The following is a 21971-nucleotide window of genomic DNA, read 5'->3' as shown; positions in this document are numbered from 1 at the left end:
TTTAACAAGTAAAAGAACATACTTTATTACTGTATAAAAGGAAAAAGTTCATTCTTGTCCCCTCTCTACTAGATTCTCCCTTTTCCATTAGCTGTAAGTAGAGAATTGGAGTTAGTACCCTGCAAGTTGCAGAGCTTCCTATTGCAGCTAAGTGGAAAAAAGTAATACTTTCTTCTATGGAAAAGTTAGATAATTAACTATTTTCCTCCTCCCTCTGTCCCAACATTTTATAAGAAACTGCCACTAATTTCATCTTGTCCAGGTAACTTCCTTCTACCTATACACTTATCTTGGGAAAAAGTTTTATTACCGATGCTCTTCCTTTCTTAAAACTGTATTATTAAGCCGAAACCAGTTTGGCTCAGTGGTAGAGCATCGGTCTGCGAACTGAAAGGTCCCAGGTTCGATTCCAGTCAAGGGCATGTACATTGGTTGCGGGCACATCCCCGGCGGGGGGTGTGCAGGAGGCAGCTGGTCGATGTTTCTCTCTCATTGATGTTTCTAGCTCTCTATCTCCCTTCCTCTCTGTAAAAAATAAATAAATAAATAAATAAATAAATAAATAAATAAATAAATAAAAATTGTATTATTAAGATAGTAAGAATGAATAGGCTGTAGCTTTCTTTCCTGTTATTACCCAGCTTCTGTGTCATCAGAGACCTATCCCTACTGCCCTGTATTCAAAGGTCCCAGAGTAGGTTTCTTATCATTCATGTATCCAACTCTGCTTCAAATCCCATAAGAGTTGTGCTGTCAGTAAGGAAGGAATCTAGATACACCATATAAAAGAAAATGCAATTACTAGGGATGACATCAAATTGCATTTTTCCCAGCCATAGACTTTTATATAAAGCCACTTGTTTTAATGGAAGAAAACTACACTTGCATTAGTTAATTACCAAAGGATGAAGTTCAGGATCCATTGATGCTGATGCCGTTTCAAAAACTTGCAGAGAATTTACCAGTTCTTGAGCAGGGCCATCTCCGTTTTCCAGGAGAGACTTTCCATCTATTAAAATATATTGATTTCAGTGCATATCACCTTGTAAATAATTTTTCAAAATCTAGGCCCACGTAAAATTTTAATACCTCCCCAGCTACTATGGGAAAGTGATTTTGCCTTTTTAGTGTGAAATTAAATGCCATGCTTTAAGTGCTAAGATACACTTAAAGCAACTAAAAAAAGTTTAACATACGTAATAACTGACCCATTTCAAATATCTTTCTAACCATATAATAGAAAAAATAAAAAGCAAAAAATATACAAAATTAAAATTAAAATAAATGCTCCTACCAACCTTCCATTTAAAAACTTAACAGCAAGTCTGAGATAAACAAATATAGGCATTTTTATTTTATAAGACTATATGTAATATATACTGACATTTGTCAAAATTCCAACTCAGATAAATATGTACACACCGAAATTATTTATGTCGATAGTATTCCTCAATGGACCAACCATAGCATCCCAGAGATGTGGCAATTTCACTGCCATTTCACCACCAAAATGCTTCACTATAGTTGTCAAGGCAAATTCAGCTCCTCTCCGTTGTACCAGGTAAGGTTTCTGGGCCTAAAATTAAATGTTAGTTTAAAAAGAATTTCACAAAAATGCATTTTAAATTTCATTAAGAGAATGTAAAAGTAACCACCTAAGAATTCAGTGTTATCATTAACCAATTATTGAATATATTTATCATAACTATAAATATTTTTTAACAATTAAATTTACAATGGCATAAAATCCAAACTAGATGTCTTATATCCAAAGCAAAATACATTTTTGGGTTGGGGCTAAGGAACAGGAGAATATGTGCTGTTTTCAGAGATAGTCCTAAGGGATCTACTTTCTTCTCCCTACCTAAAAGAAACTTACCTGCTAAAGAGATTAGAAGACAAAATGATCTGTCCTTATTAATATTTGGTTAAGCAATAGAAGAGCATCTATTTAATCTAACCACAAGGTAACTTCTCACCTAGCAATAATTTTATTATAATTAAATACAAAAAACTTGTTCCAGAAAGATATATATGTTTTACAAGTTAATTTTTTAAATTGATTTCAGAGAGGAAGGGAAAGGGAGAGATAGAAACATCAATGATAAGAATCACTCAGCTGCCTCCTCTACATCCCCTACTAGAGATTGAGCTAGCAATTCAGGCATATATACCCTGACCAAAATCCAACCCTGAACTCTTGGTTCATAAGTCGACACTCAACCACTGAGCTATGCAAGCTGGGCACAAATTATTTTTAAGTGGAAGAACTATACACACCATAGAGGTATAAGCATAAAAATCATAGTCAATTTTTTACTAAAATTATTATTAGAAGAATATAATCAGCTTTGTTCATAGAATATTTTATTTTAATCCTGAGGATATGTTTTTCATTAATGAGAGAGAGAGAAACATCAACATGACAGAGGAACACTGATTGGTTGCCTCCCATACACACTATGACCAAGGATTGAACCCTCAACCTGGGTATGTGCCCTGAACTGGGGATTGAACCCAAGACCCTTCGGTGCACGGGACTACACACTGGTCAAGACAGAATATTTCAAAAGAAACAGACAATAAGCTAAGATTTTTATTTTAAAACTTAATATGCCTATATTTAATAGGAATACGTTAAATACATTTCTTTTAGTATTGATAGGTTATTGCTGAATTTGGGTAAGTTCCTGTCTTGAAACCAAAAGAGCTCTAGAGCATTCATTTCATTAATAATGTGACTGTAAGATTTTCAATAACCACTTTTATCATCTTTAAAGAATATTATACTGCAGAAAAAGTAGACTAATGAAGAAAAAAACCCCAAATAAATCTTCAGATAGTGTACATGAATCATGATATATAACGGAGGGTACCATTTTGAATCAGGGAAGAAAGGATTCAAGAGTGGGATAACTGGCTATTTATACATGAGAATAAATTTAGATCTCTCCCTCACTTCACACATATAATAAATTCCAGGGTGACTGAAAGTTAGATAGGTGACAATTATTTGACACTTACCAATTTATCCTCTGAGTATCAACAATTCCTGTCACTGATAGGGCTGAGAAAAGTTAGCTTTCACTGTTATTTAACATCTCTACAGTCATTGCTATAGGAGCTGAATTAGTTTACATTTGTGAATGACGTATGTACCAAGAAAGTGTCTTGCTTAGGGAGATAAAGTTAGGCAGGTAAAAATGTGATGCATGAGAATTTGAAGAAATTTGCAGTTTTTCTGAATCATGTTGCTGGAGAACTCTTAAGAGTTATTAATCGCAGTTCTTTAGCTTAAAAATATAAAAATACAATCCTAAAAGGTGATATGACAATTGACAATTTTGCTATCAATCTGAAAGATATTTGTTTAGAAACCAGAGCATTGAAAGAAAAAAAGAATTTACCTCATCAAGTTCTATAAGGATATTTCCACTATTTCCTGTAGGAAGATCTGCTATTTGAGCTTTTACTGCTTTGGGCGTAGGACCTCGTCTACTTGTGATTGCAAAAGCAGCTTTCTGATGCCTATAGAGTGTAATTATACCTCTGTGCTTGGTGACAGTATGGTGCATTCCATCTTTTTCGGAGCTGGATACTAATAAGAAAAAAAAATTACATGACCTTTTAAGCATAATACTATAGGTGACAAAATGCATTGTTCTAAAACAAAACAAAACGTATTTTAAAACTTATGTTTTTGAATCCTCCAATCTCTATAGGCCAAGTACATTTTCTTAAGATAATGAAGTGATAACAAAATTCTCAGTAATTTAGAGCATTCATTTAAATGTTTTGATATCTGCATAGGTCCATACTTAATAAAATCAAAGTAGGATCATGTTAATAACTATCCTATGCAAGAATAACTGTGCCTTCAAGGTAAAGAATATTAATTTTTAAAAATGACTCTTTCTAGGCATAAAAACAAACATTAAAAACATATTGCAGCCGAAACCGGTTTGGCTCAATGGATAGAGCGTCGGCTTGGGGACTGAAAGGTCCCGGGTTCGATTCCGGTCAAGGGCCATGTACTTTGGTTGCGAGCATATCCCCAGTAGGGGGTGTGCAAGAGGCAGCTGATCGATGACTCTCTCATCAATGTTTCTAACTATCTCTCTCCCTTCCTCTCTGTACAAAATCAATAAAATATATTTTTAAAAAAACACAAAAAAACATATTGCAAGTAAGCTCTCTTTATAAGAAATATCAGAGTTAGGTTAGAAACATTGACCCTGCAAAATACTACTGCCTCAACATAACACTGGGTTGGGATGGCAATTGGAATTATCCTATCACATTTTTATAATGTTGATATTCAAAATGTCCACCACATTCCTCTTCCAGTTCAGATTTTTTTTCAAGACCTATATTGTGCCAAAGTTATAAATTTATTACTTTTGCTTTCCCAAAATCTTACCAAGAAGGATAAATAAATCACACAAAACTAAGGCATGTGAAAAAAAAGCTGGTCCGTGAGACTAGCCTAGAGAGAACAGTTCTTGTTTTCCATATGGATTCTCCAAATGAAAACAGAAACGTTGGCTAATAATTATTTGCTAAAGGTAATAAAGTTCACATTTCTTAAAGACATACCAAATTAGAGAAATTGGATTTTAATAGGAAGAACTTTCAGTTAACATTTGATACCATAAAGTTTTCTACTCCCAGTTCACAATAAATTCTATAATGATGCTGTTGAAAGATAAGAAAGGGTTAACACCTGTCTCAGATTCCAGTCATCTTATATTAACCCTTTGCACTCCGCTGTCCCCTCTCAGGGGACATCGGAATTCTAGCATATCACTCGGATGTCCCCTCTCAGGGGACATGGCAGTTTATTAGTGATTACGGGGAATTGAGTTAATTCAACGCACGTTTCCGCCGTTAGCGTCGAGTAGCTGGTAGCCAATGTCCAGAATGGTTCGGAGTGCAAAGGGTTAAGTATCAGACCTTTTATGAATAGCTGATTTGAGTTTAAAGGGCTGTGATTTTGTTAGCAGTATGTGCAAATTCTCTCAAAATGGAAAAAGACACATAAAATGGAATTTGTGTTTAAATTATACTTATAAGAAAATGAAAACACATGTAAATGGTTAATGGTTATTTCTCTCTCTCAAATGACAGTTTAGATATATACCTTTAGAATTTTCCTGGCCACTTTGTGTTGGCACTGGACATGTGACACAAGGAGTTAGATAGGGGTCCACACAAAGGGAACTACAAAGGTTTTTTATAATTTTTGAATTCGGACTGGGTGTCCTCGTTGTGCACTGCTGCAGTAGTTTGGCTATCGACTGAGCCGCATAGTTTTGCACTAGTGTATTCTCTTCCTTTTTAATTGTCTCCATTAAAGGTTTTATGATTGGGTTTAATTTCTCCGGAAGCTGCTGCAAGCTCACAACTGCACATGCAGCAAAAGTATGCACTCTCAACTGCAACACTTGCCACTCTTGGTTGGTCTCTGTAATTGTCATTTGGACCTGCTGTCGTTTACTATCTAACTGCTGTGACACTTGAAGATTTAATTCGAAAGATGATGTGACTTCATTAAAAACAGTAGTGACCTATTGAAAAAGAGAAATTAAAATAATTAATGATATCAACCCCAAAACAGTCCATAATATCCTAAAGGGCTGACAGCAAGCTTTCTGTTTCAATTTGAAGTTTCACAATATCCAGTATTATTTTAGTATTCAATAGATTAAATAAATGTCTAAAAAGTCCCAACTACATTTTATTTTAACATTAGCTTTATATTATTTAAGAAAGACACAGTATTTGAAAAGAATAGAACAGTGACAAGCTGGTTCACAGGTTGATGGTTTCCCTTCTAGTGAAAATTACCAAATAATGGGGGGGGGGGGCAAATATTAATTCTTTAATTACTAAGAACTGCCTAAAGCTATATGGCTGTGGCATCAGACCCCATTAAGAGACTGCTCAGTACATCTTTTTTAACAACATTATTGAAATATAATTCACATGTCCAGCTGGCACGTGGCTCAGTGGTCGAGCATCGACCTATGAACCAGTAGGTCACAGTTTGATTTCCGGTCAGAGCACATGCCCTGGTTGCAGGCTCGGTCCCCCGTGTGGGGCATGCAGGAGGCAGTCAATCAATGATTCTCTCACGTTGATGTTTTTATCTCCCTCTCCCTTTCTCTCTGAAATCAATTTAAAATAATATATATAAATATTTAGAAAAATATATATATATACATATATATATACACTCACAAACAATACACCATTTAAAGTATACAATCCAATGTTTTGATTATAGTCATAGAGTTGTGTAATCATTGCCACAATTTTAGAACATTTTCATCAACCTCAAAATAAAACTCATACCTGTTAACCATTATTCCTCTTTTCCTCCCAGCCCTATCCAACCACTTATCCACTTTCTATCTTTACAGATTTATCCATTCTGGACATTTCATATGAATGGACTAATACAATATGTAATCTATAAGTGACTGGTTTCTTTCATTTAGCATAATGCTTTCACAATTCATCAATGTAGTAGCATGTATGAGTACTACATTCCCTTTTTGTGCCAAACATCCCACCAAATGGATATACCACCTTGTATTCATCCATTCATTAATTTATAAACATTTGGATTTTTTCCACCTTTTAGTTATTATATTGCTATGAACAACATTGCCATGAACATTTATATACACGTTTTTGTGTAAGCATATTTTTAATTACCCTCTAAAGACTGAGTGATGGCTTATATTAAAAAAATAGTCTTCTTGTTTGATAGGTAACTGCAATCATAAAGAGGTTCCATAAATAGATCCAGCCTGATTAATAATGATTAGAAAAGCCTGTAACACTGAAGAACCTAACTTATTTTTAATGGAGAACATAATTTTTTTAGACTTGGAAATGATCAATTCTAAGAAATGATCAAAACTGATAATGCTGGCTTTTTATTATGAAAAACAAAGTAGGCACACAAATAAATCTTTTATCATTATAAAATATCAAAAATTGAGCTATATCCACTTGACCATATCAATCTGCTCACTGCAAAGGAACATGATTACATACCACTGTCTGTTTTATTTATTAGAGTTGTGCATAAAGTTTATTTGAAACAGGATTTCACTGCTAAAAGTTTTAAAACATTGTCTTTAAAGACTAGGTTTCTGTCTAAGCAACTAAGGAAAAGCTTTCCAATTACCCCAAATTCACTCATTCATTCATTCATTCGTTCATTCAACAAATATTTACTGAGTAATACTAAAAGATGTTTTCATGCATGCAAAAAAATGCAGACACTAATGTGGGAGATAGATATGTAAGTAAACAACTAAGGCAATGTAACAAATAACCAAGGTAAGTTCAAGTTGCTGTGGGAGCACATAGGTTTGCTTAATTCTTCTTAGGTGACAGAATAGTGGAGGCTTGCCAGAGGTTAATACCTATGCTGAATTTCTTAAGAATGGGTATGTCAGGAGTTGTAGGGACATCTTTGAAAATAGTGTGTTAGGGAGTGAAAAGCTGGATGTTGTCTAAGGAACTGAAAACAGTTTATCATGGCCTGCGTACAGGTTACAGATGGAGGAATATCAAGAGATAAACTTGGGATAAGCATAGAGGATTGAGAATAGGTAGTTCCTGGCAAAGGAAACAGGAGCTCAGGCAAAGTGAGAAAGAGTGACACACAGAAAGTGAGTGTAGTACATTTTTCTGCAAGAGGAAAACTGAGTAGAAGGGGAGGGCTCCTCTGGTCAGGTAGCTCAGTTGGTAAGAGTGTAGTCCTGATATGCCAAGGTTTGGGGTTCAATCCTCAGGGAACATACAAGAATCAACCAATGAATGCACAAGTGAACAAAACAATGTTTCTTTCTCTTATCAATAAATAAAAAAATAAATTGTTTAAGTAGAGGAAGTCTGAGAAATAAAAAGGAAGAAAAATGTGAGGAATTTAAAGAAGGTACTGAAAGTAAGAAAAGAAGAACTCAAATTGAGGAAGGAGAAAATAATGTTTTTAAGCAGGGAAGGGATGTATTCAGAGTGGCACTAGAGGATTTTACTAGTCAGACACAGTATAGAGAATGAAATGAAACAAGAGGCGAATTGGTGACTCAGGATCTAATAATAAAGTACTAAGGTCTTTGAATAAGTTGGAGCAATGGAAACAAAGGAGAAGCATATGAAATTTTTTGAAAGGAATTGTTAACAAAATTTGTGAGTGTGAATAAAAATGGTACTTCTTTGTTTTAAAAAATGCCAGCTTTAGTTGTGTTAATTTGAAGTGACAGTGAGACATCCAAGTAAGAATGCCTAATAGGAAAATATATAAAAGAAAGAGAAGATAGCATAGCACATAGATAATCACTAAATTGTGTTAGCCAGTCTCACCAAGAAGCAAAGAGGACCCAAATAAACAAAATCAGAAATGAAAGAGGAGAAATAACAACAGACGCCACAGAAATACAAAGGATTGTTTAAAAAATACTATGAAGAACTCTATTCCAACAAAATAAACAACCTAGAGGAAATGGACATATTCCTAGAAAAATAACTTCCAAAACTCAATCAGGAAGAACCTAAAATTTTCAACAGGCCAATAACTATGGAGGAAATTGAAGCAGTCATCAAAAAGCTTCCAGCAAACAAAAACCCAGGACCAGATGGCTTCACAGGAGAGTTTTGCCAAACATTCAAAAAACTAAAACCTATCCTCCTCAGACTATTTCAAAAAATTCAAGAGAAAGCAAAGCTTCCAAGCTCATTCTATGAAGCCAACATTACCCTAATACCAAAACCAGATAAAGACAACACAATGAAAGAGAATTATAGGCCAATATCCCTCATGAACATAGACGTCAAAATCCTCAACAAAATACTAGCAAATCAGATCCAGCATTACATTATAAAGATCATATACCATAACCAAGTAAGATTTATCTCAAGGATGCAAGAAGGAAGGTACAATTATCAACAAATCAATAAATGTAATACATCACATAAACAAATTGAGAGAGAAAAATCACTTAGTCGTATCAATTGATGCAGAAAAAGCATTTGACAAAATCCAAAACCCTTTCTTGATACAAATCCTCAACAAAATGGGAATAGAGGGATCATACCTCAACATAATAAAAGCCTTATACAACAAACCTACACAGCCAACATCATACTCAATGGGCACAAACTAAAAACATTTCACCTAAGAACAGGAATGGGACAGGGATGCCCACTTTCACCACTCTTGTTCGACATAGTTCTGGAAGTGCTAGCCATAGCAATTAGACAAGAAGAAGAAATAAAAGGTATCCAAATTGGAAAAGAAGATGTAAAACTGTCATTATTCACAGGTGACATGATACTGTGTACATAGAGAACCCTGAAGACACCATAAAAAATTATTAGACTTAATAAATGAATTCGGCAATGTAGCAGGATACAAAATTAATGCCAAGAAATCTATGGCATTTTTATATACCAATATTGAACTTACAGAAAGAGATTAAAAAAAAACAAAACAATCCCATTTACCTTTGAAACAAAAAAATTAAGATACCTAGGAATAAGCTTAACTAAGGAAGTAAAAGACCTGTACTCAGAAAACTATGGGTCACTGAAAAAAGAGATAGAGGAAGACATAAACTGTTGGAAGCACATACTGTGTTCATGGATTGGTAGAATCAACATCATTAAAATGTCAATACTGCCCAAAGCAATCTATAGATTAAATGCACTCCCCATTAAAATACCAATGGCATATTTCACAGATCTAGAAAGAACTCTCCAAATATTCATCTGAAATAAAAAAGACCCTGAATAGCTGCAGCAATCCTGAGAAAGAAGAACAAAGTAGGAGGGATCTCAATACCTGATTTCAAACTGTATTACAAAGCCACTGTTCTCAAACTGCCTGGTACTAGCACAAGAACAGAATATAAACCAATAGAATAGAACAGAGAATCCAGAAATTGACCCAAACAATTATGCTCAATTAATATTTAACAAAGGAAGCAAGAGCATACAATGGAGTCAAACCAGCTGGTTCCCACCCACGCACCAGACCTCTATCCTATCTAATCCTATCTAATAAAATAATAATAAGCAAACTAACCATCACTCCAACACACAAGATGGCTACCCCAATGTGGTCAAAGATGACTGTCCCCAGGTGGACACAAGATGGCCATCACAAGGTGGCCAGCAGGGGAGGGCATTTGGGAAGGACCAGGGCTGCAAGGGAGGGCAGTTGGGGGCAATCAAGCCTGCAGGGGAGGGCAGTTAGGAGTGACCAGACCAGCAGAGGGAGGAAGTTGGGGGTGACCGGGCCTGCAGGGAAGGGCAGTTGGGGGAAACCCAGGCCTGTAGGGGAGAGCAGTTGGGGGGATCAGGTCTGAAGGAGAGGGCAGTTAAGGGTGACCAGGACTGCAGGGGAGGGCAGTTAGGAGCAAACAGGCTGGCAGAGGAGCAGTTAGGCATCAATCAGGCTGACAGGGGAGTGGTTAGGGGGTGATCAGGCTGACGGACAGAAGTAGTTAGGGGCAATCAGGAAGGCAGGCAGGTGAGCAGTTGGAGCCAGCAGTCCTAGATTGTGAGAGGGATCCCAGATTGGAGAGGGTGTAGGCTGGGCCGAGGGACAACCCCCCTCCCTCGTGCACAAATTTCATGCACCGGGCCTCTAGTCTATATTATTTAAGGCCTGTGGCCCTAATGCTGTAAAGACAAAAGACCGGTGTGGGTGGGCGGGGCTGTGAGAGTAGCTGGGCAGCGGGTGGGTGAGGGGGCCACGCAATTTCATGCACTGGGCTTCTAGTATTTATGATAAAACTTGGTAATAAAAAATGAAATATTGATACATATAACATGGGTGAATGTTTAAAACATCATGCTGAAAAAAAATCTTTATATCAATCAGTACAGAGTCTATGATTCTAATTATATGAAATTCTAGAATGGGCGAAAGTAATCTATGATGGCAAAAAAATCAGAACAATGGTTATGTGTAGGCAAGAAAAAGGAAGGATTGACTCAGAACTGGTAATAGGGAACTGGGTTTCCTTGGTATAAGGCATCTGTTAAAATTCATCAAATGGTCCATTTAAGATTTGTGTATTTCACAGTATATAAATTTTAACTCAAAAAAGCAAACAATCAAATAATGAATTTTAGTTAATGACATACATACTGAAGTGTATTGATATCTGCAACTTAAAAATGCATTAAAAAAAAATAAGATGGACTAAAAACTAAAGGGATAGTTAGTTGCATACGCATGTGATAAAGCAAAATTAGTAAACTGTTAACTTTAGAACCTAGTTGGTGTGTATATGAAATGTTCACTGTGTAATTTTCTCAATTTTTATGTTTGAATATTTTCATTGTAAGTTGGGAAGGAGAAGGAAAAATATTCAGGAACTTATAGAAGTTTTTTTCCTATACTCTGCCAGTGTTCAGCAAGACGCAGAAACAACAAAGAAAGTAACAGCTTTTCTAATAATGTACATTGGTTTGCCAGAATTTGAACTTTAAAAAAAAAAATTCCTTCCCTATCCCCTAATTTTAAGAAAAGTCAATACAATGAAATAACCTGTCGAAAGGATAGAAATGACAAGATATCAAGCCACAGATAGATTCAACAAATCAGTGTATTATTTTATGTTCAATCTAAAATTAAGAAAGTTACTTCTTTACTCACCAGGTCATTAGCTTGATCTATTGTAAAAACATTGTTGTTTACTCTATTACCAACTTCAATATGTGCATCAGCTAAAGTTGAAATAAGCTGTTTACACTCATTCTGCATTCGTGTGAATGGGACGGCAATTTCATCATAATATAAGTGTTCTGAAAGGATATCAAGTAAACGTGGCTGCACAGTTAGCGTAACAGCTTTACACTCCTAAAATGTAACAGACAACAAATATTCAGAGCAAATAAACGTAATTCTAAAGATGCATAAATCTTCACTTGCAAACTACCAAGTTCTAAATTCCTACTGATTTTCAATTTATGTTCTGTTATCTCCTAAAACAACATAGTTAGTTGCACAGAGAAAAGGTATCACACCCAAACTACTCTAAAATTTTAATATGAATGACTACAGAACATGCACATGGAACTATTAAAGTTCCGTTACATTTGCCAACTAATTACTGTTACTTTACTCTGAATTTATTCCAAGTTTACATCTATATAGCACAGATTTAAAAATACATAACTGTAAAAAGAAATCAGTCAGATAAGAACACTTAGCATGCACAAAAAAAATGTTATTTAAGAACTCATTATTAGATTTCTTAACAGTCGAACCCATAGCTTCACATGCCATACTGTAGAAATGGGTATATAATTTAAAAGCTACTTACCTGCCCCCAAATTTAACTAACCCTTCCCACTCTGTCTTGTTGCCTGCCCCAACCAGAAGGGGAATGGCCTCAGTGGTGAGACATGAGGGGTTCTGTGGGATCTGGGTGATCAGCCTGGGCTTCACAGAGTAAATCCAGAGAAGCTCTGTGAGGGTCCAGAAACCGAACTGTCAACACTTGCTGCTGAGTCTGAGAGGCACAAAAACACAGCATCACTGCCTCTCCAGCACATTGAGTCCTGCCTAAAAACAGATGAGCCTTCCAGAAGCAAAACTGGGGTCTCAGTTGCAATAAAGCATGGCTCAATTACTTTTGGACACAGCTCTGACAAAATGCTAAGAGGCAGTAATAAGCAACTCTCACAGCAAGTGCAGACAGTTAAATTTCCAGAATTCCAGTCAATGGAATAAACAAAGCCAGCAGGAAGTTTCTTTAATTTACAGAAGCAATTTGTACACAAATTCATACATCTTACTAGAAGTTAAGGGGCTGTAGGGTATGGATTATTTGGAAACAAATATTTTTGGCTTTAACGTGGAGATTATTCTTTGTGCGACCAAAAATTATGCCCTTGCTAGACTACATATACAAATGGATCTCTAGTACTCAAAGCCTCTTATCTTTGATAGTTTTCAGTGATATCTGAGATACAGAGGAATAAATGACCAATAGTTTCTGAACTGCTTCCATACATACACATATTTTATTAGGAGGGACTTTTTAAAAAATATATATTTTTAATGATTTCAGAGTGGAAGGGGAGGGAGAGAGAGATAGAAACATCAACGATGAGAATCATTGATTGGTTGCCTCCTGCACGCCCCACACCACAGGGATCAAGCCCGCAACCCAGGCATGTGTCTTGACCTGGAATCGAACCAAGACCACCCTGGTTCATAGGTCGACATCTACCACTGAGCCATGCCAGCTTAAGAGGAGGGATATTTCTTAACAGATAGTAAATCAAGAGTAAATATTAAGTACAAGCATAACTAGTAGTCTCAGGTAAAAGACTAGGAATTCTAAGAAAAAAGTCCAGGGTTAAAGGCAAATGAGAGAAACAATTTCAATATAATTTGGAATACTTTTCTGTAATTGTTGGATTTTTATACAGAGAAAATTTTCACTTTTCTGTTTATGAAATATAATGAAAATAATCCTAACAGCTACTGAAAATTTACTTAATGTAACTTCATTTCTTTTTGGGCAAAATCTTACCTTTTGTAAAGAAGCCCATTCACAGATTACCAAAGCAACACTAATTCTCTGTAAGGCAGATTTGGAGTTCAAATGGAAGAGCAGTAACTGGCTAAGGGATTCAGCCGGTTTAATTTCTTGGGTTACTACATTTACGCCTGGATCACAAATACAGCAACAAAGTGCTCCTAACAACCTAAAAGGGAGAAAAAAGAAGTTACTATACAAGTTACTTGAGGTCAAGTTTCCCCTATTGAAGTTAACTTTTCCCAAGAAGACATAACTCCAATCTTAACTTCACAAAAATATGTAAATCCTATTTAAAACCTCAAAAAATTAAGTTTTCTTACATGTTAATTTTTTCTTCCTTTGTAAGTAGTGTGATGGAGGAAGGATTAACAGACACATTAGAGGAATCTTTGTGTTAAATGACTTTTGAACTTTTGTATACTCACTTAGCTGCCATCATTCTGGCCCGCATAACCACAAAATCCCTGGTGGCAGGGTCTTCCATAACGGTGTCTGCACCTGCAATGTACTCCTGAAGTACTTCTTTACTCTGGCTTTGGCCTTGGCGTATCTTACTACTTGTTTTTTCCTAGAGGGAATGAAAAAATACCATAAAACAATAATGAAAGAGTAATCATTAAAGTTTAATAGCAACATCAAAAATATTTTAATTTGTTATAATCTCAGTAAAATACAGTTCTTCTCACAAAATTTCAATGAATAAAAATTACTATGCATTTTGTTAAGATCCTAATAAAATAATTCCCCATTAAGCTAAATTAATAAAATCACACTTAAAATAAAACAATACAGATTTCCTGTGTGATTACCATATTAATTATTGTGAGCTAAACATACAAATATAGTATGGCCCTTTCACTTACCTTGGCTCTAGCTTTTACTTCCAGCAACATATTTAAATCAATAGGTAAATGTGAAGGCTGCATCATTAAGCAAAGCCAAGCACCCATCCATGGACAAGCAGCTGCTACCACATACTGAACTGAAGCCTTGCTCAACAATTCCATCCAAACCTACAGAGCGAAGGGGGAATATGAAAGTGAAATTTTTCTAGTAAGGGCTACTAAAGCCTAATACTTATTTTTAGGGAAAGTGAATTGAAAAAAAATAATTTTCAAGAAACAATATAGATTAATTTTAAAATTCAATATAAAGGCCTATTTTAAAAATACTGGGGTGTTTGTTTTTTTGTTTGTTTGTTTGTTTTTGTTTTTTGGTAGATTTGTACATTTTAAATGTAATAAAAAGAAAGTTTTAAAATTTTTCAATATTTTATGAAAGTCATTTAAAATAAAAAATATCCATAAAATAATTGTCAAAATCTCAATAAGTCAATGAAATTCTTTGCATATATTATAAAGTTCAATACTAACACAATTCCACATTCAAGTCACTTCAAGATACTGTTATACTGCATAAGAAGCCTATTTTCTTGTCTCACCTTGCAGATCTTCAGACTTTTCAAATCTCTTAGATGATTTCTAATTTCTTAAAAATCCCTGACCAACAAACAGTATAGCAATTATGAAAAAATTTAAAAACTACCAAGTTACTAGGAAAAGGAGTACAGATATATTCATTGATTACCTTGTGAATGAGGTCCAGAATTTCCTGGCTGCTTTCTAAAACACAAAATTGAAAAATGTGTCGAAGCATATCAGGCAGAATAGGTATAAGCCAAGATGAAGAGTTCTGAAAACAAAAACAGAATCAAAGCTATAGCACGTAACTCATAGGTATTAATTAGCTTATTTGAAGAGTTATAAATAAGTCAGATAATCTCAAGTATTACCATAAAAAGACTAGTTAGCTTTATCAAAAAGGTTCAACTAGTGATAAATTCTAACAAGATTTTAGACCACCACCACCACATTTACTATTCCAGTAGTTTGTAGAAATTGAATGGCATATAATTGATAGGAAATTGGAGAAAGTCTGATTATGGTTAACAACACTAAATTTTGCTTCAAAAATGTTAAAATCATTCTCCACATGGAAGGAAGCTCTAACCAGCAATATCTCCTTGGTTACATTATATATCACTGCTTTGTCAGGGAAATTTGAAAGATGATCAGATTGCTGCTGCTGTGCTGGCTGATCAGAATTTAAATTCTGCTGCTGTGTTCACCAATAATCCAAGTAAAGAATTATAAGATGATACTCAAATTAGAAAACTCTACTTTGAGTTCGCTATAAAATTAAGGCAGAGGTTCTTAATCTATTTTGGTTCAGGGGCCCTTTGAAAATCTGATGAAAACTATGCACACTCTTTTCTTTGAAAAATCACAGTTACATACATATTTAGGTGTAACATTGTGCTCCCAATTTCAGAGGATTCAGGGATTCCCTTATGCTCAAATTTAGCACCTCAACCTAAGAAATTTTTTAACAATTCAGAAGCTCACCTAAAGTAAGTAATCAAATAGTGCTCAACCAAACATCTACTGTGTGCCCAGGATTCTCAGAAAGGAATCTCACATGTCTATTATTGTTGAAATAAGTACAAATTTACTGAATAAGACTGACAAACTGAAAAATTCTAGTAACTAATTCACAGTATCTATCACCACACCCCACCATAGTTTTTTAAAGCAAACATATGTTGTTTGGGAAGAGAAATTTGAAAATTTAAACTGAAATTTCAGGAAGCTACAAGTTCTAGGGATAATGCATAACGTAGAAAGCTATGTATAATTTTCTAGCGAATGAAAAACTAATGACTAACAAAGATAGGACCAGAGTTACTAGGTGTACCGGTTAATAATGGCTGATTTTGTAATCAAAGAAAACAAGATAATTTTAAGATAAACATCAAAGTGCTTCATTCAAAGTAATGTCCATCGCTAGCTACACATTTCCCCCATCTTTCAGGTAATTTGTGTATACTGTTCCAATAGAACTTTTCTTGTTTTTAGGCAAACCATTCAGAGACTCAATTTTCTAATTCTTCGAACATTTTGAAATGCTGCTCAGAAACTGCGCATGCCATCCATCGGAAGAAGTGGTCATCTGAAGGAGCAAGTCAATTTGAACCATGCTTTGATGGTGAAATGACTGGAATGTGCCAGAAGACACAGCAAAGTAATTTTGCTTCATGATATTGCACCATCACACACTTCAAAAGCAGTTAAAGACACATTAAAAAAATCTTGCCTGGAAAGTATTAACCCACCCACTGTATTCAGGAATCCAACGGTCAAGGGCATGTACCTTGGTTGCGGGCACATCCCCAGTAGGGGGTGTGCAAGAGTGTTTCTCACTCATCGACGTTTCTAACTCTCTGTCCCTCTCAATTCCTCTGTGTTAAAATCAATAAAATATATTTTAATAAATAAATAAATAAAGTGATGAATCACAGTGAATTCTTTCACTAATTTGATATGAAATCCTACTCTGGTCCACTGTAAACCTCCCCCACCACCACCCCCAACAAACCCAATTCTGTATTTAGATAATTTATAATGCCTTATACTATTCATGTACTCAACCAATATTTATTGAAAGTAGCTAAATATTTATACTTCAGTTCTCCTTTCCATATCTTTATAAAATATGTCCAAACCAAAGTATGCTAATGTTCTCTAAAGCCAAAGTCTATTTTTTTGCCTTTCTTTCCTTCTCTACATATGCACATGTTAAATTTTCTTAAAACCTGGACTAAGTATACTTCAGATTCCAACTCAATCTTAGGTATATCTTTCTGCTAAATATAAGCTTCATGCCAAAACCTGCTTTTCAAACATGATTCACAAAGTGACTGGATGCAAATGGAATGAAAAAGTTCACCCAGTTCAGCAGAACATAGCAAAACAAGAGATCATGTCCAGAAACATACCTTTCTAGATCTTGGAGTCAAAGTTCTGGCTACAACAGTTAGTGGTTATCAACACTAGTTAATCTAGATATTCCAATAAAGGAGTTTACTGATAGATATAATACATTCATAGATCGCCCTGATTGCCTCCGAGGGCTTCTCCGCCTCCCCCTGTTCCTAAGGGGCGATAGGGACAGCAGCCACCACTCGTAGATCCCACTTGCATCAGCTGCTGGCGCCAGCCCCAATCGCTCCGTGCTATCAGCAGCTTGCAGATGTGTGTGTGTGTGTGTGGGGGGGGGGGGGGGGGCGGGGAGGCTGCAGTGGGAGGGGCCGGGCCAGGGCTAGGAGGATGGGCTGAGACCCGGCCCTTGTGCCTACTGCAGCCTCGTGGTCCACAGTTCTTTTCAAAGTGCACGAATTCATGCATTGGGCCCCCAGTATGTATGTATGTATGTATGTATGTATGTATGTGTGTGTGTGTGTTAATAAGCCTATGGACTTATTAAAAAAATAAAAAACCACAAAGGGAAGAAATTTTATAACTTTAAAATCATGAAGGGAAGAAATTTTGTAACTTTAAAAGGCCTATCCAAGTGAATTTAAGAATACAGTTCTTATATAAAAAACATTTAGATAAAAACAACAAAACTAAAACAATAAAGTAAAAACTCAGAATAACCCATGCCAGATCAATTGAGGATTACAAAACAGACCTGATAGTTTTTCCTCAGAAGAGTTTAAGTAGACAAAATAAAAAAGATAATGCAAAACAAAATTTAAAGATGCTGATTCATAGAAGTGCAACACAGTAGCATGCTGCAGATTAAAGCAAGTCTATATGAAATATCCCTAGTTCACATAGAAATGCATGGTTAGTGAACACAAAGGAGACATTTATCTGTACTATAATCTATTGTCTAAAATAATTAACAAATGCTTTTTAAAGATCACTGGCTCAAACTGTAGCACTTATAAATAAGAGCATGAAAAATGAATGAATTCTGCCAAGACTGGTTTGGCTCAATGGATAGAGAGTCGGCTTGGGGACAGAAGGGTCCCGGGTTTGATTCCGGTCAAGAGCATGTACTACCTTGGTTGCGGGCATATCCCCAGTAGGGGTTGTGCAAGAGGCAGCTGATCGATGACTCTCTCTCATCGATGTTTCTAACTCTCTATCTCTCTCCCTTCCTCTCTGTACAAAATCAATAAAAAAAACAAAAACAAAAACAAAACCAATTACTTTAAAAAAAAAAAAAAAAAAAGAAAAGAAAAATGAATGAATTCCTTACAATATTTCTCTAAATTCTAAATTGACCCATAGGTTCATTTAAAAAATAGGAATGTGAATATTACCTGAATGATTGCTATAGACAGTTCAGTGTGTGACTTCTAAAGTATTCTATCATTGGAAATACCATGCTCTTAAAAAATTGAGTTATCCTTAAGAAGAAGCAAGTGCCTAGCAATTTCATTGTTAGTCTTTAGAAGTACTACAGAGCTTCAAATGTAGCCTTCTAATCTGAGATGGGTTCTGCCAATCATCAAATTCATCAGCCAAGACAGAATAACAGGTCTTTGAGAGGAAGGGACTATTCAATTTTTCATAATATTTACTGAGGGCCTTCTAAGTGTTAAACACTATTTCAAGTGCTAGTAATGTAATCTACATGAAAATATTACTATTAAAATATACCTGCCTTCATCATGATTATATCCTTTTGTGTCTACATGGTCACCATCTTATTTCTACTAGGCCCAGCATTCTCTTGATCTTTGGATATACAGTAACAGTAACCTGATGATTCAATTTACTTTTAAAAATTAATTTACATAAATTTCAAGATTGCTATATATAGTTATTCCTTCTTACCTGGTCCTGTGTTGATAATAACGTAAACAGAGTTTCCAATGCTGCTCTTCGAACTGATGATATAGTGTGATGCAAAAATGGCCAGACACGTGGAACTAAAACTGTGAGTGACTGTTGAATACTAATGAAGAAGAAACAAGTTAATCTAATTATTCTCAGTTGAAACTCCATTGATACATTATATAAATATGATTTCCTGGTGGACCTATTATCTTTTTAGAGAGTAAGGTCTAAAAATATAATTTTCATATGAACCTTCATTTAATACCCTTATTTAAAACTGTTATTACAGCACCACTATAGTCAGAGCAAATGCAATAGTCATAAAGAACTGAAATATTAATATTAGATTTTTCTATGGTGCTAATGTCATAAATTACCTTTATCAAATTAGAAGTTTCCAATATGTTTTTATTCTCAATCTGTTCTTACTTAAAAAAAAAAAAAATGGGACATGTATCTTAGCTGGTAGTAAACCTACACAAAAGCAGGACTGCTAATCCTTACTCCTATCCTGTGGGCAACCATAACATACACATCACTTACATTCACTCTGAGGCCATCTCTGCCACATGTCAAATGAGCAAAAGGTGGTATGGTAGTAACTTTGAAATGTATCCTGATTTAGCATTACTAAGTTAAGAAAACTCAAAAATATCTTCCTTCTTATAGGTTATATTTTAAATAGGGAAGCAAACAAAGCCACATCTTGGCTAACAACTTGAACCATAAGACTCCTGTCATATCCATGAGTGATTTATAAAAGTTACCTGGAATAAGGAAATGATTTGTAAGTAGCATTTGGAATACATACCTCTGTAGAAAAAGGCATGAATAAAAAATAGGTCAATGTAACTATCTGTTGTTATGTAGTTCCTCTCAGAAGGTCTATCTTTTAATACTTAAGGCCTATCTTTTAATACTTCAATACTTGAAGGTTTGTATAAAAAACATGACTTCTTACATTAATTTACACATTTAATACACATGCAACATACTCAAAATATGTAAAAGCACAGTAACAACGTCTTGTTAATAGTGTAACTTCTCATGCTCCAAATTACATGCTGCATTTCTTCTGACATAAACTAAAAATTATCTGCCAAATAGCACAATATATGAAGCAAATGTTCCAATAAAGCAATTTGAGGGGGGGGGATTAAAAAATACTTTATTTCACATTGTGGCAACAAACTTCTCACTACATTCTTTCATTTTCATTTTCTTTCATTTTCATTTTGTAGCTTTCCTAACTCTTATCTAGTTGGTGATTTTTTAAAAGTCCTAACTTCTTTATTTAGACCAGGTGTCAATAAATCTAAGGCCCACAGACTAAATCCACTCTACCTGGTTTTTAAATAGAAGTTTTATTGGGCCGAAACCTGTTTGGCTCAGTAAATAGAGCGCCGGCCTACAGACTGAAAGGTCCCCGGGGTGGATTCTGGTCAAGCACATGTACCTTGGTTGCAGGCACATCCCCAGTGGGGGGGTGTGCAAGAGGCAGCTGATCAATGTTTCTCTCTCAGTGTTTCTAGCTCTCTATCCCTCTCCCTTCCTCTCTGTAAAAAAATTAATAAAATATATATATATTTTAAAGTTTTATTGAAAACAGATATATTTACTCTTATGTATTGTTTATGGCTGCTTTTGTGTTACATTAGCAGAGTTGAGTAATTCTGACAAGAGATCACATGGCCCACAAAGCCAAAACTATTATCTGCAGAGTCAAGTAATTTTGAGAGATCACATGGCCTGTAAAGCCATAAAGATAATTATTTGACTTCACAAAAAGGTTGCCAATCCCTAACTAAGGATAATTAAAAGCTCATGCATTTTGTAGCTTGTGAAGAGGTTTCACAAGATTAACTCATTTACTCCCTATATGCACTATCACCTCAATTTTTCTATTCATTTACTTGTACAATCTAAAAAGCAGGGAATACATTCATTAGCTGATCTTCATTTCAAATATTAGGATAAAAAAGTAAATTTTTTTATTTATGTTTTTGGATTCACTCAATCTCTCTGCCTTTGCACATTATATTCGTGCACCGGTAAGGTCCCTCAGCCTGGCCTATGCTCTCTCACAATCCAGGACCTCCAGGGAACGTCAAACTGCTGGCAAAGCAGCAGGCGGCCAGGGAGATACCCGAGTCCAGGCCAGGTGCCACGTCACTCCTGCTCATCACGGCCCGCACCGCTTGCCGCCGCTCAGTAAGCTTGCTGAGTGTTGCTCCTGCTGTGGGAGTGCACTGACCAAAGGGCGGCAGCTCCTGAGCTGAGAGTCTGCCCCCAGTGGTTAGTGCGTGTCTTAGCGACTGGTGAAACAGTTGACCGGTCGCTTAGGGTTTTATATATATAGAAGATTATTATGTATCCTCTTCCTGATGAGTAATTCTTGATATCAAGAACAAGAGTTGAAGTAAACATTACAAGGGAAAAGTGCCTACAGGAGCAAATTTTGGAAAATGCAATGCTGATGTTCAATGATAATTCTAGTAACTAAATATCACTAAATTAGGCAAAATCCTATATTGTGGAGCAAGAGGTGAAAATAAAATGCAATAATTATATTTCTGAAGTCAACTATTATAAGATGAATAAGATGAAGACTTCTATAACCAAAGTAACCCACGCATAAAAGAATATGAACTTTTTAAATTCCTGTCCCAAATGTGCTAGTGGCTAGATAGTTTGGGAGGGA

General features: G+C 35.4%; 1 protein-coding gene across 1 annotated transcript in view; it reads right to left on the bottom strand.

Moving 5' to 3' along the window:
- The window catches only part of BTAF1 (B-TFIID TATA-box binding protein associated factor 1), a 94728-nt gene that overhangs the window by 27317 nt on the left and 45440 nt on the right, over window positions 1-21971 (bottom strand). The window contains exons 14-23 of the mRNA XM_084904311.1: window positions 19268-19388; window positions 15168-15272; window positions 14444-14593; window positions 14006-14148; window positions 13572-13746; window positions 11684-11887; window positions 5141-5567; window positions 3408-3598; window positions 1423-1576; window positions 900-1009 (exon numbers count right to left, since the gene is read on the bottom strand). Coding sequence (XP_084760437.1) covers window positions 900-1009; window positions 1423-1576; window positions 3408-3598; window positions 5141-5567; window positions 11684-11887; window positions 13572-13746; window positions 14006-14148; window positions 14444-14593; window positions 15168-15272; window positions 19268-19388 — 1780 coding nt within the window. The remainder of the gene's footprint in view (window positions 1-899; window positions 1010-1422; window positions 1577-3407; window positions 3599-5140; window positions 5568-11683; window positions 11888-13571; window positions 13747-14005; window positions 14149-14443; window positions 14594-15167; window positions 15273-19267; window positions 19389-21971) is intronic.

Source organism: Pipistrellus hanaki (genome assembly GCF_964339955.1).
Source record: "Pipistrellus hanaki genome assembly, chromosome: 14".
Classification (NCBI taxonomy): domain Eukaryota; kingdom Metazoa; phylum Chordata; class Mammalia; order Chiroptera; family Vespertilionidae; genus Pipistrellus; species Pipistrellus hanaki.
Note: the sequence above shows the minus strand (reverse complement) of the source record. Positions and strands in the feature narration are given on the sequence as shown.